Source organism: Toxoplasma gondii, chromosome XI (genome assembly GCF_000006565.2).
Source record: "Toxoplasma gondii ME49 chromosome XI, whole genome shotgun sequence".
NCBI classification, from domain to species: Eukaryota; Apicomplexa; class Conoidasida; order Eucoccidiorida; family Sarcocystidae; genus Toxoplasma; species Toxoplasma gondii.
In genome coordinates, this window is record NC_031479.1 from 3,510,623 (window position 1) to 3,526,729 (window position 16,107).

Sequence of the window (16,107 nt, forward strand, 5' to 3'; positions counted from 1 at the left end):
CGTGCTCAGAGCTCAAGAGAGTGTCCTGGAATTCCGTACCCTTGACATCAAGGGGAAGGAGGGTCATGGTTCTAGCAGGTTCTACGTCTGCCCATTGGCATTCGTATTGTGTTTCTTGTGCATTACAACTGAACAGTCCGATTACAAAATGCACGTCCTTCCTCTGCATTCGTATTGTCTTTCTTGGAGATATTGATCGAGCGGCCTGCTTCCAACTCAAAAATCATTCCTTTACATTCATATTGTCCTTCTTGCCGATTTTCAGCAACCAGCCTGTTTACAAAGTTAACCGACTCAACATGCTTGCGGATATTTTCATTCCCATGATGCCTCAAAACCTCATACTACTGTGCAAACCTACTTGATATCACAAGTGCTCGTAGACCCGAAGAATGCGCCATCATCATCAGATTTTGAACAGGCATGCCTGGCAAAGGTCGTAGGAGAAACAGGGCTCATTTACGGAGCTGGTAGCATAATTATTGCCTACACTGCGATGATCTTCGTGGAAGTTTTGTTACAAGGGAACGTTCGCGACGGGGCCGGGATCCGGAGCTGCATAGTAGGGGGGAGCAAACTCAGACGGCTGTTTATTGAATAGACGAGGGACTCTCACCTTTCAAGGGTCGTTTGCGAGGTGCAATGCTGTATTTTTTACACATCTTGAAGCTATTGGAAAGACAGTGATTTCGGCTGTCGATGACAGTGGTATCCCATTAGCGAAGGGTATGGCTGCGCTTCCCGGACGAAGAAGAATCGGATTAATGTATTCAAAAGACCACCCCGACATAGAGTTATTGTCTACGTGTTAGTGTTGAGTCACGTTCAAGAAAACCCATGCAATCGCAATGGCGTGGAGATGCCCCTGGCAGGCTGAGGGGTCCAGCTTCTGTTTGCCCCAGTCCAGTGAGGGTTGGCTCTATGTAGTTCCAAAGGATATGATTCCTATGCCATGAAATCCATCAGCGGTGACAAGCACTTCTTTCTGGATAGGCACGAACTGAGAGTTAACTTAGACGACCGTCCGCTGAATGGCCTATGCTGGACACTCTCTTGAGGCGCTTCTCACTCTGGCAGCTTCCTCAAACCGTTCTCACCAAAAAGTAAAGCGAGAGTGGGTGTCAAGCGGCGTCGGATGCCTTGTCATTATGACGCGGTTGCGAGACATCGAATAGTTTGCGCAATAGTATTGTAGTCCCTTGTGCATTATGCGTGTTACACGCTTATGTCTTAACACTCTGAATGCTTCTATAGAGTGACAAGACACACGCTACGGTGGAAACTCGCGCTGTGAAACTGCATTTAACCCGTGGTAGCGTTTAATTTGTCTAACGAACTGCAAGTACCGAAGTGTGTCCGGTCCGCTGTAGTTCGACTCTTAAGTCACTTTCTTGAGCAGAGGGGAAGCAAATCCTCGTCGAGTTCCTGAATGGCGTGAATTCTGCCTGAAGGTTACAATTCATAAAAATCCTTACGCAGAATATGCAGTCATTTCTTCCTCCGGAAGGTTCTGTCCTACTGCATTTCTATCACAATCTTGAACAGACGTTTGGATGTTGTGTCGAGCAGCTGTACATTGTTGGAACTCTGGTTGGCCCAGCGAATGAGACAGAGGCGTTTCCCGTGATTCAGGAGTTGCAGGGCAAGCATTTCTGGCACTGAATCCAGGTTTCCTCTTGGCGTTGCTTCAAGGAAGCAAACCCGGTAGGCACGCAGGTCATTCTGCAGTCACTTTGCCTCTTCCGTACGACAGTGTCTGATCCAAGGCAGCCGCTTACGGTGATTCTTCTTCGTTGTTATCCCTGGAGACCAGATGATAACACCACTTCCGATGTCAGTTGTGATCGGAGAAACTACGCTTCGAAACATTCCTAGACACTGCAGCCGGCACAACATGCCTAGGTTCAATGAAACCAGATCTGTTCACATTGAAAGGTTCGCTACGACATGACTTCACAATTGGTGTGCCTAGTAGAAATTATCAAGCATGCCTTTACCCTTATGTGGCCACAAAGGTTGAAGATTTGTCACTGTCAACTTCTGTCGGCACCACGCCTCATTCAACGAACCTCATAAGATGTTTCCTATTCGGCCATTCTCAAGAAGCCAGCGAACTTTGCAGGGATCGAGCAGCCATGAGACTCTTTCTCGGAGTCTCTTCGCAGTCAAACAGGGAATCCTCGGTTAAGAGAAGGCCAGATCGTCGAATGGGCATCATCATATCGCTCGAGTCTAAAATTGGCCATCTGACTTGCACTGCTGCACAGCTGCTGTAGAGAATACAGAGCGAAGAAAGCGCGTGGTCGTATGGCTTCTGTAATACAACATAGTTAAGAAGTGTGGGGAACTGCAGCCTGCACAATGACTTGCGGCACGGCGAAAGGATTCATATCACATAATGCCGAAGCTGTCAATGCTCAGTACCCTTCGTTCAAAATCTCGATGAAACCTCCTACATGAAACTGCAGGGGAAAGGCCGCAGCTTCGGAACGACTAAGGCACCAGTGCCGGCAGCAGAATGTCAGAAAAGAGTCGTCAACACGTCCGGACGACACATGAGACCTTCGTCCTCTCGGCGCTTATCACTGTGTGTCATCCATACTTCCTCGGGATGCATATTGCAATTAGACGAGAGCATGCTTCGTTGAGACGCGTGCCGGTAAAGCGCGGCTTGTCGAGCTGTCGAATGAGTTTGTCAAGTCTCGCGGCAATGAAGCCGACAAAGCCTCTATACCAATTCGAGGATCCGTCGAAAATACCCTTCTGAGGAGAGGCTGTCTGGGAATCTCCAAGCACCGTCCACTGCTCACGCCTGAGCTCTGCATAATCGACTCTGCTGGGACGCACGGGCGCTAGCTGTTTAGCCAGGTGCCAACGAAAACGATTGTGTGCCTCGTGTGTCCAAGGATCGCTATTATTCCGGTGCCTTAATCTCGGAAGAAGGTGCAGTGACAAGCTCTTCTGTATCATAAAACGCGTATTTTAGGGCACTGTGGCTTCTGCGACAGCATCATGTACGGCTAAACTGCGTGTGGCAGGTCGCTCGCGGAGTGCGTGCACTGGCATGAGTAGCAGCCTCGCAGGGGAGTTTTTGCCAGGCCAAGAAGGGGCGAAAAGTTACATAGAGCTGTCCCACGCGGTTGTGGACGAAGCCTCTTTCCACTTTCAGACTTTTCGTCTCGAGTCACAGCCAACTCGATGTTGTTCCGCATGTTGGCACTATGCCTTCTACAGTTCTGCATCTGATTTCTGTTTCCGTCGTCCGGTCACCCGCAACGGTCTCTGTTAGAGATCGTCCACGGCAGGCACTGCAGTTTTCGCGTGAAACATGTGTTTCATGTCTCACATAAGAGCCACAAATGCATTTTGCGTCTAGAAAACCATTCGTCCGCGATGAGAGGCGTCCCAAGGTAAGAGCTTAGCGCGGGAAGTACCCTGGCAGGAACCTTTCTTGCCCATCTCGCAAGACTGCGACGTCGAAAATCGCGGTAAAGCGTGTCTGTCCCGCAAGGCGCGCCGGTCTTTCGATTGTTTTTCCCGTGAACTGTTTCCGGCACCGCGTACCACTTCATCTACACCGAAAATGGCATTTTCCTGGTTCTTTCCCCAGCAGGCCTCTGAGGGGGCACCGCTGACAGCTGTAAGCTCGACTGCAACGGACGAAAAACCAGCTGGGGTGTTGAACAAAGCCGTTTCTGTCGAAGCGTCTACCAAAGATTTCGCAGATGCAAGAACCGCCGTTTTCGCACGCGGGCCGCGATTGCTTTCGAGACACCACTCTGCCAGCTCCCGAAGACGCTCGAAGCACGTAGGTCCCGTTCAAATCGAGTTTGACGACGACGACGAACCGCACGCCAGTTTTTCCTATACGCGTCCGCCGTCTCAGCCGATTGAACATCGTTCTTCTTCGGACTCGGCTTCGGGGGGGAGCCATGCTGGACAGCGTGGTGTGGACCCCCGCTGTGCCAGAGAGAGGGAGAGAAAAAATCGGGAGAGGGCTGCTTCTCTCGAGCGTTCGAGCGCCCGGTCGATGTGCTCTGGTGGAGAACATGTGAAGACCGCAAGGTTTCATGTTTCGGCGCGTCGGGAGCGAGCTGCACAGCGATTCAACACAGTCGATGATCCAGAGAACGTCGACGGAGACTCTCACCCGCAGTCCCCTCAGCGTGGTGTGGCTCTCAAACAGGAGACGTCGGTCGATCAGCCCCATGTCGGCGGGAAAGAACCGGAAGACGACGCAGACCTAGTTGTCGGCGCCAAGCCGTTTGAATTTGCGTTTGCTGGCCGGAGAAGAAGAACTCTGTCACACTTCCCCTCTCGACTGGGGACGTTGCCTTCGCTGCGCTCCTTTCCCTTGGGGAGCCAGAGTGGAGAGGGTCGAACCTTGACTGCGTCGCGGGAAGGACACCGAGGTTTTCGAGAGGGAAATCCACGCGTGCATCCACCTGAGTCAAGGCGGATGGACGAAGGCGACTCGTCTGACTATTCCGGTGTCTCTCCTGCAGAGTTGACGCCGAGGGAAGGGGAGACATCCCGAAGCGTCCAGGTCTCGGGGGATGTCTTCGCCGAAACCTCGGCCCGTTTTCACCTTCCTTCTGAGATCAAACCAAGTAAACGCAGTATCTCGAGTCTACGACAGCCGCTGGGAAACGGCCTTCGTGGAGAGACAGAGAGCACGGCGTCTCCCGACTCATCTGCTCCTCAAAATACGCATGTAACAGCGTCGCAGTCTCGCCCTCCCCAGATTCTGCAGGGTCCCTTGCCGGCGTCTACCGGGCCTCCAGAGAAGTCCTCCACTGCCTCTGTAGGTCGACACCCGCTTCGGACGGCGAGCGCGCGAGTGAGTTTCGCGGCCACAGCTGCAGAACGCGCAGCGGAGACGAGAGGGCACAAGGCGAAGGACGAGGAACAGAGACTGTCTCCATCCGCCGGGCCTTCGCCCCGGAAGTCACTCGCTGAAGGAGAAGCGCGGAAGATGCAGACACGGGAGAGACATCGCCCCAGAAGTCCTTCATCCTCTGCTTCGACCCGAGTCTCAGAACTGGACACTGCTCGTTCTTCTTCCTCGTCTACGTCTCTGCCTCCGGTCGCGCAAGAGGAAGGAAGGCACCGCAGCGACGATGCGAAGGGGACCGAGGAGACAGCCGAGGTCGAGACAGGTCCGCAAAAGGTCCGCGCATCCTCCGTCTCAGGAAGGCCCCCCTGCGAGCACATTCTCCTCGTGGTCCACGGGATCGGCTGCGAAGCTGAAGGAGGAGCCATTCACAAACAGCAATTCGTCAAGAGTCTTGCGCTCGTGAACGAATATTGGTTCTGGAAAAAACCTGTGGAGGTCCACGTGCATGCAATCAATTGGAAACAAACCGTCATCCACGCTCAGGAACAGTGAGGAGACACCACACGCACGAGAGAAAGAACTGCAGGGCACTCAGTCACGGATACAGCGAGAATTACCGGATATCCAGCGACGCGGCAGAAGAAAGGCGGGACAAACAGAGAAACAAAACGAGAACAACCATTCGTGGAACAGTTCAATGGCTATAAATAACACACATTTACATACACAGGTGTATAAACGAAGAAGATAGTAGTGGAAAGTTGTTGGTAATTCGGTTGCGAGGAGAAGGGTGTGTGTCCTTCTTGGACGCGCGGGATCGCGTTTCCGCGTAACGACCTAGCGAAACGGTGGTTGTCTCGTGGACATACACACGAACCCGTTGCCTCCAAAAATCCGTCTTTGCCGGCCCGCTGTATCGGCGAGGAGCTTAGAACGATCGACAAAGAAAGTCTTCAAGTCGCTCACATTTCGTTTCTTCTCACCTTTCTTTCAGTATGTTTGAACACATCACTCTGAAGGACGTGTACGAGACCCGGCGCATGCTCACTCTGACAGCTGCAGATCTGCTTTTCTTCCTCACTCCGCGCTACGGCGACTTCATCATGACTCAGGTTGCCGAGCAGCTGAACGAGGCCGTCGCGAAACTCCGCGCTGTGAGCTCCCTTCTTTCTTCATTTGCACCGCTATGTCTCCTTTTCCTATATCCGTTGTCCCTACCTTCTGGTTCCGACTTAGTGCGTCGCTCCGTCGCAGCGCAGTTCTTTTCGATATCGTCTCGGCTGAGGACAGAGCGAGCACTTGTCGCTTTCAGAGACCTCTGCCTTCCTTCTCATCTGGACTGGCTGCTCCCCGCTCCTTCTCGCCGCTTCTGTGAGGAGGAAAAACCGCGACTTCTCTGCACAGTTTGCTTTGCTTTTCCTTTACGAGTGTCCCGTCATGCGTCTTATCTCTGCCGGTGTCTCCTGTTTTTCGCGACGACTGCGACTGCCTGCAGCATCCCTCAGAGCGCTACAAGAACTCGAAAATCTCGGTCTTGGGATATTCTCTCGGCAGCGTAATGGCCTACGAACTCCTCGCTGGCCGCCCTTTCCGTCCAGTAAGCCCCCAAATAACTGTGCCAATGAGATGCGTTGCTTGTGTGTATCTGCACACATTCGCACATTTGACACTCGTCAGAGTCGCTCGCACGCATGCATGCCTTCCTTTGTCGCTCTGCGCATGCAGTCCCTCTTCAATCCGACAACGAACCCATCGCCGCGACTGAACTTCCACGTCGATTCTCTCTTCCTGCTCGGAAGCGCTCTCCCGGCCTTTCTCCTTCTGCATGCACCCGAGGTATGGGTGGTGGTTTCTCTCTACCAAATGCCGCTTTGCTCTCGAGTTTCCCCGGCAAGCGTCAATGCCGGTCGAGTCGGGTGCGATTCTAAACGTAGTCAGAAGGAACAAACAGAAGGCAACATGCACAAGTCCCCCCACCGTTCCCCCATGAGCTAGACAGTGTCACCTTATAAATGAATATATGCAAATGTGCAGAGAGAGGCGGAGCTGCATCAGAAACAAACACATGCATATCCCGGTGTAGGCAGGTTTCCCTGCGTCGACCATAGAGAGGCTGTCGTGAGAGTGCAAAGCTCTTTGTGGAGGCCTTTTTTACTTCCGTTCAGATTCTCAAGCAAGGAATGTGGTTGCCAAAGGACCTGCGCCTCTACAATATTTTTCATCCCTGCGACCCTGTGGTAAGCGTGGACGCCCGAAGTTTCTTGTTTCACTTCTGAATTTCCAGGTTCTTTCAGTGCGCCTCCGCCGAGTTAGAAACATCTCGAAGAATGCCAGACTCTAGCTGTGCTCTCTCTGTTTGCATGCCGCCTTGCCCTTTGGATTTTCCTTCGATTCAATAAGAACATAGAACGGGAATAGCTGTGGACAGCGCAACTGTTAAACGCATTTTTTTACTCGTCACACCGCGTGTCTGTGCGTGTTTTTCGGTTATGTTGTTTTCCCAGTGAACGCCTCCACACTTCGTTGAGCTTTCATCCTTTATCGGTTCAAGTCCCAGTCAGTCTTTTACCGTTAAATTTATTTAAAGCAATTTCCTCGAGAAAGGTGACTGAGAGGTTTGAAGCACCCGGGCTTCCTACGCACATGCCCACCTTGACACTCTCGAGGTGCTCTTTTCCTCCTTGGTTTTAGTTGCGCCACGCGTGCCTTCTTGCTTTTGTCGATTTTCGCGTGCATGCGCTTCAGGCGTTCCGCCTGGAGAAACTCGTTTATCCTCAAATTCGGCAACTCCCGCCGCCGGTCCTTCTGGCCTTCTGGAGGACCAATGGAGTTCAGAAGTGGTACGAGTGGGACATGAATGTCCAGGTAAGTTTTTCTCGCGAAAAAACGTCTTCGATTTGAGGATCCCTGTGTTTGTCGCACCTCGCCTCTTGTGACAGCCTTCAACGGACGGCGAGACGCAACTGATTCGAGCCGTCACACCTGCCCTCGTCTGAGGAGCGCATGCGTGCATCTGGGCCGTTGTGAGTCCTTGGTAGAGCCCGGCTGCGGTCGAGGAGAGACGAGCCGCGGCAGGGTCCTCTTCGTCTTCTGTTGTGTCTGGCTTCTCGGTTTCTGTGCGGCGCTTCTTGTGTCCGACGATCTTCGCTGCTGTCTGTCTCCTGCGTTCCTGCCCGTAGCACGCGAAAAACGTCCTCATGCAGAACATCACAGACTTCGCCTCCACCATCAGCAACTCGCTTTTCTTTTGGTGGAACCCGGAAAAAGGGAACCCCAATCCTGAGGGCATCAGCGTGCTGGACTCCAACGCGTCTGCCGCTTCCGCCGCTTTGGAGGAGGCGAAGAAAACGAGGACCGGATTGCTTTCCTCTTCCTTCTCTTCCTCGTCGCTAGTCGGCCCTCTGGTGCAAAAGTCGAAAGCAGGCCAGCGGGACGCGGATGGCCTCCGGGATGGAGACACACGGAACGGCGGCAAACGTGGGGGCTCCGCGGAGACACCTGGGCGAGGCGCAGGAGGCGACGGCGCCAGTAGAACGCACCGCAGAGTGCTAGACAGTGCAAGGTCTTCGAGTGCCAAGCTGGGAGATGAAAACACTAAGCAACTGCCTCTCCGTAAGTTTGCCGAGAGCCGGTACAACTGTTTGAGGTAGTGAGGCGATTTCAACCGAAAAACCGCGACAGGTTCGCTTGTCGGCTTCCGTGTGGAAGAATTGCAAATCGTAACGACTGGGCTTTACCCAAAAGAGTGTTTTCACATTTCCACTGCTGGAAAAGACGTCTTCCCTCGTCTCCCCTTTGACGATGTTCGTCAATAAGCAGACGCATGAACACCGTTTTGGTGTAATCGTGTTCTTTCTGTCGCTTGTCTGGTCACAGGCCCTGCGGACATGTGTGCATTTCGCATGCGTAAGTCCTCTTTGTCGATCTCCACTCCGTGCGAGGTGCTTTCGCCGTTTTGGTTCTCTGTTCGGTGCCCTCTCTCGCTTCTCGAGTTTGGATTACTCTGTGGGAACCGAGGTCTGAATACCCGAGAGTGAACTTGTGCGGTCCAGAGCTGCCTAACTGGAATCGGCTAAACAGAGGCCTCGGAGTGCGAAATGGGACTCCAATAATGCGTCACAGAAAGCTCTTGTGACCTGGCGTGACTGCAGCGGAGCAGACAAGAGCACGATAGGAAGAATTTCGTGCTCGCGCAGAGAAGAAGATGCGTTTTGTGAAGTGCGTTTCTGCCCTTTAGTTTCTTTCCAGCTGTCAAACATGAAACGAAGAAGGCCGACGCGTATCTGCTTTGCGCGGTTGCATGCCTCGCCTTTCCACCTTCAATCCTCTCCTTCCGTTGCCATCTCTGGTGCACGAGTTTTCTCTTCATGCGTTTCACTCTGCCTGCGTCCTGAGCTGTGTCGGATGTGCTTCGCATCTGCGTTGCTCAACGCATGTGTTTTTGTCTTTTGTTTTCTTTCAGGGCTGAAGCAAACGCTGCCTCACGTCTTGAGGCGCCACCGCGCAGCAGAGAGCAGTGAAGACGAAGACGTTTCTCTTCCTGCGGGCTCCAGGTTGCTTCCTCGCCTCCCGCCACTCCCGTCGCTGGGGAGCTCGTTGTCTTCGTCTCTGGCCTCAGCTGATTTGTCTTCCTCGGCCTCTTCCCAGCTCGACGTTTCTCCTCGCTCATCGTCGGCTGCGTCGTCAACCGCTTCTGCCGAAGAGACTCCCCATTCACCTTCCTCGCCAAACGCGTCGGAACGGGAGCAGAACGACAGTCGCGTCGAATCGAGATCCAAGGACGCCGACACATGCATGCATCCCTCGCCACGCGCGGCTGTGCAGCTGTACGCAGGCGCTGCCAGAGAGACAGCAAGCGGAGATCTCGAGAAAGCGAAGAGTGGAGACGCCTCTTCTCCGGGAGAACGAGAGAATCAGCGGGCGGCATTGACGAAGCGAGGCAGCGAGCTGAGTGCAACCGGAGGAGCGCTCCCAGAAAGAGATGCAGAGACGGGGAAAGACCGGTCTGGGAACCGGCGCGTGTCGAAGAAGGAGGGAGACGCAGACAGCAAGCCAAAGAGAGAAGAAGACAAAGGGGGAAGGACGAGGCCCCGAGGCGAAGAGGAGGAAGGCGACGGGGACCAAAACATTTGGCACTTGCTCTACAGATCCAATTCGAAGGAGAAGCCCGAAGACGGTAGGCGCCACGGAAAGGGAAAACGAGCCACTGTCGTAAAGACTACGAATAACGCGTTGTTTGCCGTGTGTAGCGTTGGAATGCCATTCCACGTAGCGGTTCTCCCGTCAGTCAGTTAGGACTACAGGAGTGAAATAAACCTTTCGCATCTACGTGCGAGATCTGTCTCTTTCGCATGGCCTCCATGTCCCATTTCAAGTCCTGGTATGCTGAAACAGAACGAGACCCTCCCTAGACTGGTGTAGGCAGAAGTGTCTTCACAGAGTAGAAGTTGGCGGGGAGAAAGAACTGTGGTGTCTCTGCTTCCGCTTCGGCTTGTAAGCGTGCAACAAGGGAGTTCTGCTTTTCTGATAAAAGACTCCCCAGGTCACACCGAGAATATCGAGGCTGAAATGTAGAACTTGGATTCGGCAAACAAAGACGGTCGAGATGTAAACAGGCAGGCCAACTGTTCGTAGTAAATGCACCCTGGAAAAGCTCAAAATGGTCGTCTCAGAGATCATTACTCCCAGAGGTTCGTCTTTCTCCGCAATTGTAACTTCCCTCAGGGGCTGTCTCCGATGTGACAACGTCGAGCGCCGGCAGCGGCGCCTTCGCGCTTGAGCAACTCGAGCAACTTGAACAAGAAACATCAAGGGCGATGGCTCAGTTAGAGGTTGGTCACGCTTTGCCGCCTACTACCGCGTCTCGAGCGTATCGTCTCCCTCTTGGTCGACTTCGTCTGTGCGCGTTCCCGCACTTTGACCTGTCTTTGTGTCTCCACCGCTGGCGGTGTGCGTTTTCTTTGCTGTCTCTGTTTTCTCCCCGTCATGCGTGTATCTGCACCCTCTCTTCACTGCCTTCTGTCGAACCTACGGGGCGCGCCTACGGTCGTCTGGAGAATCGGTGAAGTGCCGTGCATGCAGAGAGTCTCAACGATGGCTTCTCGGACTCCTTCTGCATCGACGGTTGCGTCCTGTGTCGTCGAGTAGACGCATCTCCATCACCGAATCGTTCCTTGCCTCGATGAAGCGTCTCTCTGTTTTGCTGGCTCCCTGTCCCAAATTCACAGACCATCAACGAGCAGACAGGTCCCGACATCCTTCCCGTCCGGGTTGACTTCCAACTCCAGGTGCGTTTCCTCTTTGTTCTACGTGTCTCCTTTCCTGCTGTGGCGTGCAGTGCTAGCTCTCCAACATGCCGAATTTCTAGAAGCAACTACAGATACGAAGTCGATCTGGGCAACTCGAGCGTCAAGTGGCAAACGCGGCGTCTAGCGGATAATCGTGACTTCTTCCCTCACGTCTTGTGTCCTTGTAGGCGTATTGTATCCTTTCCAGTTGAGCGTATCCACGCGTCGAAAGTCGGGGACAAACGAGTGTAGAAAACTGCCCTGCATGTGTGAGCTCTCGAATGGTTCTCAGGAGGACACAGCCGAACACTTCCTTTCTTCTCTGGCGATGCTCCAGTCGCATTTCAACTACTGGAAGCTGAAGGATGTCGCCTTCTTCATCCTCAAGTGTCTTACGGGAACGAATCCGACGTTGTCCTATACAGGTGTGACAGCTTTCTAGCGTTCGTCATTGTGAATGCGGATGCTGATTCAACGTTTGGTCTCCCCTTTTAGTCTGTGGCACTTTAGTGACGCCATGCCACCGAGACTCTTGGTTGACGGGGTTCCTCGTCTCATAGAGGCGCATGTTTCCACGATTGACAACCTCCATGGTCTGCATTATTGAGACAGATAGCTGTATCAGAGTTTCTTCGAGCTGGACGCGAGACAGAGCTTGTTGTATAGTTTTACCAGCGCATTACGAAGGCGCCCAGAGCAGAAAAGGCTTCCACGCACCTGTGTGGACTCCTGCAGACTCCATCGATAGTTCGTCTGGGAGCTTTGCCCCCGTCTGTGTCATCTGAAGACGCGTAACGGGGATTGTTCGGTGGTGTTTCCCTTTCGCCCCTGTGCCAAGCCTTCCTGTGTTGCGCGTTGTCTAATGTTTCGCTTGTGGGAAGCAAAAGGTCTACCGTGTGTGTTCGGTTGAGGTTCCTCTGTGGAGACAACGCGAGTCGAGAAGCGCGACCGAAGGCAGAATCTATCCTTGCGATTTCTTCACTTTGAAAGTCGCTGAGACGGGGCGTTGCCGCATGTCTGTGTTGTGCACGCAGGCCACTTGAAGCAGCTCGAGTGTGCGGCGAGGAAGGCTGCCGCGAAGGCGGAGCGTGAATGTGAGTCGGTTATCGTGTGACGAGAAAGGGGCTGAGAGGAACAGTGCATGTTGCTGCCATTTTATTTTCCCAGTTGTAGACAACCGCATTCAGACTCGCGTTCGCCAGTTTATGCAGAATAGGAGTTACACGCAGCACACTTTCGCTCTCGACGAGCAGGTGGCATTTGCGTGTGTTGCGTTTCTTCTGTATGTAAACGACTGTGTCTCGTCTTTTTCCTAGAGGCCAGAGGCGGTCGTGATTGAAGGATATCGTTCTTGTTGGCAGAACCTGTCTTTAATACGCTTAGCACTCCATTTTTGTGTACCAATCTATAGTGGTGGTCCAGAAGGCGTTTAATCAGCAGCGGGCGCGATGGCTTCTTTCCGAGTACCTTCAGTGAACTGTTTTAGTCTGTTGACTTTTAGCGTTAAAATGGATTGTCTGGTGAATCGCCATGCGTGTGGAGATACGTGAGAGTAGATGGCGTACTTGCAGATTTTACGCACATACATACATATTTGCAAGTTGATTTCTGTGAGTAAATCATTAGTTCAGTTTTTCCATAAGTACGTGACTGTGTGCACACTCTTTCAGTCAATTCTCCCTGGAGAGTGTTGGGGTTCGTGTTGCGTTCTTCATTAGCATATGAGGATACAACGTAACTTCAAACGCGCTAACTATACCTGCAGGATTTTTAGAATCATTCAGTTGGGTCCCACGTCGGTTATGTTCTAGGTGTTCTGTATTGATTACTGTAGTCACTTGTGTTACCAGCGAGAGAAAGAGGCTGCTCAAATGCTCGTTTGATCAGGACCATCGCACTCGTACCGCTGTTGTTTTCCTCTCTGTTGTTCTCAGCGAATGAGGTCGAGCGTCGCAGGCAACTAAAGTTGGCTGCTGCGCTCCACCGTCGCCTCGACTCTTTTAACGGGACAAGTGAAGGAACAGAAACCAGCCGAAAAAGCCGACAGCCACACGCGAAACACGGGTCCAGTCCACAGGGGGGCACTCTAGGAAAGCGGCACTCTCTCGCAGGCTCTGAAAACTATGGGCGAGAAAAGTCGAAACATCGACAGTCAGTACCGGGAGGCGGAGCGATAGAGGTGTCTAGTGACGGGGAAAGCCACTGCTCAGCTGACAGAAAAGGAAGTAGCTCTGCTGAAAGCGAAAGGGATATCTCAACAGAGAGCGGATCGTCGAAGGCACAGTCCACCTACCGTAGCAGGCACAGCGAGGCAAAGGCAAACGGAGGGAACTATTCCACAGATTCGAGTTCGGCAGAAAGCATGCCACGAGCCGGTCAGGAAAGCGAGAAAAGTGCGAGAAAAAGACACCTCGAGAAACGTCAGCAACGCGCCAATGAGAGACTTTCCACTCACCGCACAGTAACCAAAAGTTTTAAATGAATACTAACACCGTTGGCACGACCACTGAAACAACCAGACCGTTACTGAAGGCCAGGCGTAAGACGTTGCGAGCACGCATTTGCACAGATGCAGCCTTATGCTCGTCCGTATGTTTTCCTAATGGCATTCCTTGTTTAGCCGAGTGAACGCATTCGTGCAAAATGAAGGAAACCAATGTCGTTATGGTGTACTGCGTTACGACATAACGTTTCCGTGACAACGGCGGGTTCGGAAATGCCTTCTGGGAGCGAATCCTTGTTTGGAACACGTTAACGAAGCGCTCGCACGCTTCACGCTTTTTTACTGAGGAAAATTCAAGTGTCTGTGCCCCGACAAATCAAAAGGACTCTACATTTCAATGCTTTCTACGATCCTGAGCTCTTTCTGCTGCCTCGTGAAACGCATCCCCTATATGGCGATAAGTGGTCAGGTAAATTTTTGCCCCCGTCTGTAGGCAGTCCACCTTCAATTCAGCAGTAGCCGACTCTAGTGGTTATTTTCACAAAAGCCTAGTCACGGACGAGTCTGGGGACAACGAGACATGCTACTTCCTCCACGCCTTCGGACTGGATGTTCTTCTTACACCTCCGAACACTGGACGGAATCGCAGTTCAAAAGTTACATATTTTGTGTGTTTCATACCACTGCATTACGGACTCACAATAATTATAGCAAAACGAACTCGCCACCATCTACTTTCGGAATGGCTGTCCAGACTCAACGTCCGGCAAGTGCTTCACTAGTGAGTTGACCCGGGATTTGCGGTGGAGGCAGCGGGGTTATTCATACTATAATTTGCTTTGCGCACTGATCAGGTGTTGATTCCGCAGCATTCAGAGAGCGTTGTGAGAGCGACATGTTTAGTTCTTTTCCCGCTATGGGACAGCGGCACCATGAAGGCAACGTGGTGTGGTTTGGGAGTCTTTTTTCTATTCCTGGTCTCGGTTTCAGCGCAAGCTGTGTCAAAGGATGAGGAGGAGGTCGACGGTAAGTTTTCTGTTGTTCAGTTTCCGTTAGAGGATGACAACGTGACTAGATGCGCGAAACCTATTCTTACAGAAGTGTCAAGACTGCGGCTACCGACTTGTCGAATAAATTAGAGCACGCTGAGGCAGGAACGAACACCATGGGTAACCGGCACAGTTTCCCCTGTTTGACACAACATGAGGGATGCCTGTTTCTTTTAGGATGCAATGACTGCGTGCATAAGCAGTGAGTTTCCATTTCTTTATGCAGCTGTGTTAAATGCGACTATGCGTTTGCCTCTGCATAACGACTGGCTTTGCTTCCCTTATGCAGCTCAACAGGACTTGCATATTACTGCAAATAAGGCTGTGTGGAAGAGTAGATAACAGGACCGCGTGTCAAGCAGATACATTGCAACTACGTTGGCCGGTTCTCTCTGTTCTTTTTCACAATGCATTTGCTCGATGGAGTACGACCCGGCGTGCGGCGCAGATGATAGCACCTACAGCAATGCATATCGGACACTTTGTGCAGGAGTTGAGGTGGTGAAGAACGGCCGATGTGAAGAAGCAGTCCTTCAAATCATCGAGTAGCATTAAATCACCAAACGACAAGAATCTGTATGCTAGTGTCTTGTCCCCGCTAAAATATTGACACATGACAAGCAATAATGACCATGACATGCTTTCAGCGTACGATCCAGGCTTTTCCTGAATACGTCGTCATTGCAAACTAAGCAAGCGGCTGTCGGCTCTCTATGGCACAATCAAAAGTGGGCGACCAGCGAGAACAACTCTTGCGAGATGGAGCCTCACAACGATGCGTTTGCCCGGTTTGTTGATGACTCTGTTGGAAAACACGACACAATCGTTGCAAGTTGTATTTCGTTAGGGATGCTTGTAGTAATAAGCCTAACTAAATTGAGACTATCCAAAGAATGGTTCAGATGTCGGACATGTGCCGACAGGCCTGTTGAGAAGTAATTGCGAGGTGGGGTAACAGCAGCTATCGCAAGTCCTCTGTGTCGCGACATGTATAGCAGTGTTGAGCAATATGCTCTATGTTTCGCCAAGGCGAGCCGCCACCACGTTGGGGTGGTTGGCTAGGCTTAAGTCCCTTGCGAATCGCTCTGAAACGGTCCGAAACAGACATTCTGGATATTGTTGCAGGACGTAAATTCAAGCGCCCATGATTCTGTTTGGAAAAATAGAAATACTATAGAATTTCAAACGAATCGCTACTGCCATAGTTTGAAAGCCACATCATCCGAATGCCGCATGTCGGCACCGAGCACCGCGTTTCTTTGTTCGCCGAGGCAGCGCCGCTTTCTTATCGCTTGGGTGTAGCCGACAAACTCCATATATATCGTTTCCCGTGTTACAGCCGCACACGGATGGAGCGCACTCGCGGTACACACTCCTCTGTGTGGTATGGTAACCAATACGTAGCCGACACACAGCCGTCACATAGCAGTTTCCCAGTACGCACACACACACACTGACAACGTGATGACAGTCGGCACGCTATGGTGAACC

At 52.2% G+C, this 16,107-nt stretch overlaps 1 protein-coding gene across 1 annotated transcript; it reads left to right on the forward strand.

Moving 5' to 3' along the window:
* Window positions 1–3,135: 3,135 nt before the first annotated feature.
* On the forward strand, window positions 3,136–13,980 carry TGME49_313600 (DDHD domain-containing protein). The gene is made up of 14 exons (XM_018782780.1): window positions 3,136–5,385; window positions 5,832–5,991; window positions 6,333–6,434; window positions 6,563–6,673; window positions 7,003–7,074; window positions 7,583–7,702; window positions 8,017–8,449; window positions 8,714–8,743; window positions 9,300–10,013; window positions 10,562–10,668; window positions 11,065–11,124; window positions 11,417–11,549; window positions 12,159–12,218; window positions 13,059–13,980. The coding sequence occupies exons 1-14, from the start codon at window positions 3,584–3,586 to the stop codon at window positions 13,604–13,606; spliced, it is 4,452 nt and encodes a 1,483-aa protein (XP_018635413.1). The 5' UTR covers window positions 3,136–3,583; the 3' UTR covers window positions 13,607–13,980.
* Window positions 13,981–16,107: the final 2,127 nt, after the last annotated feature.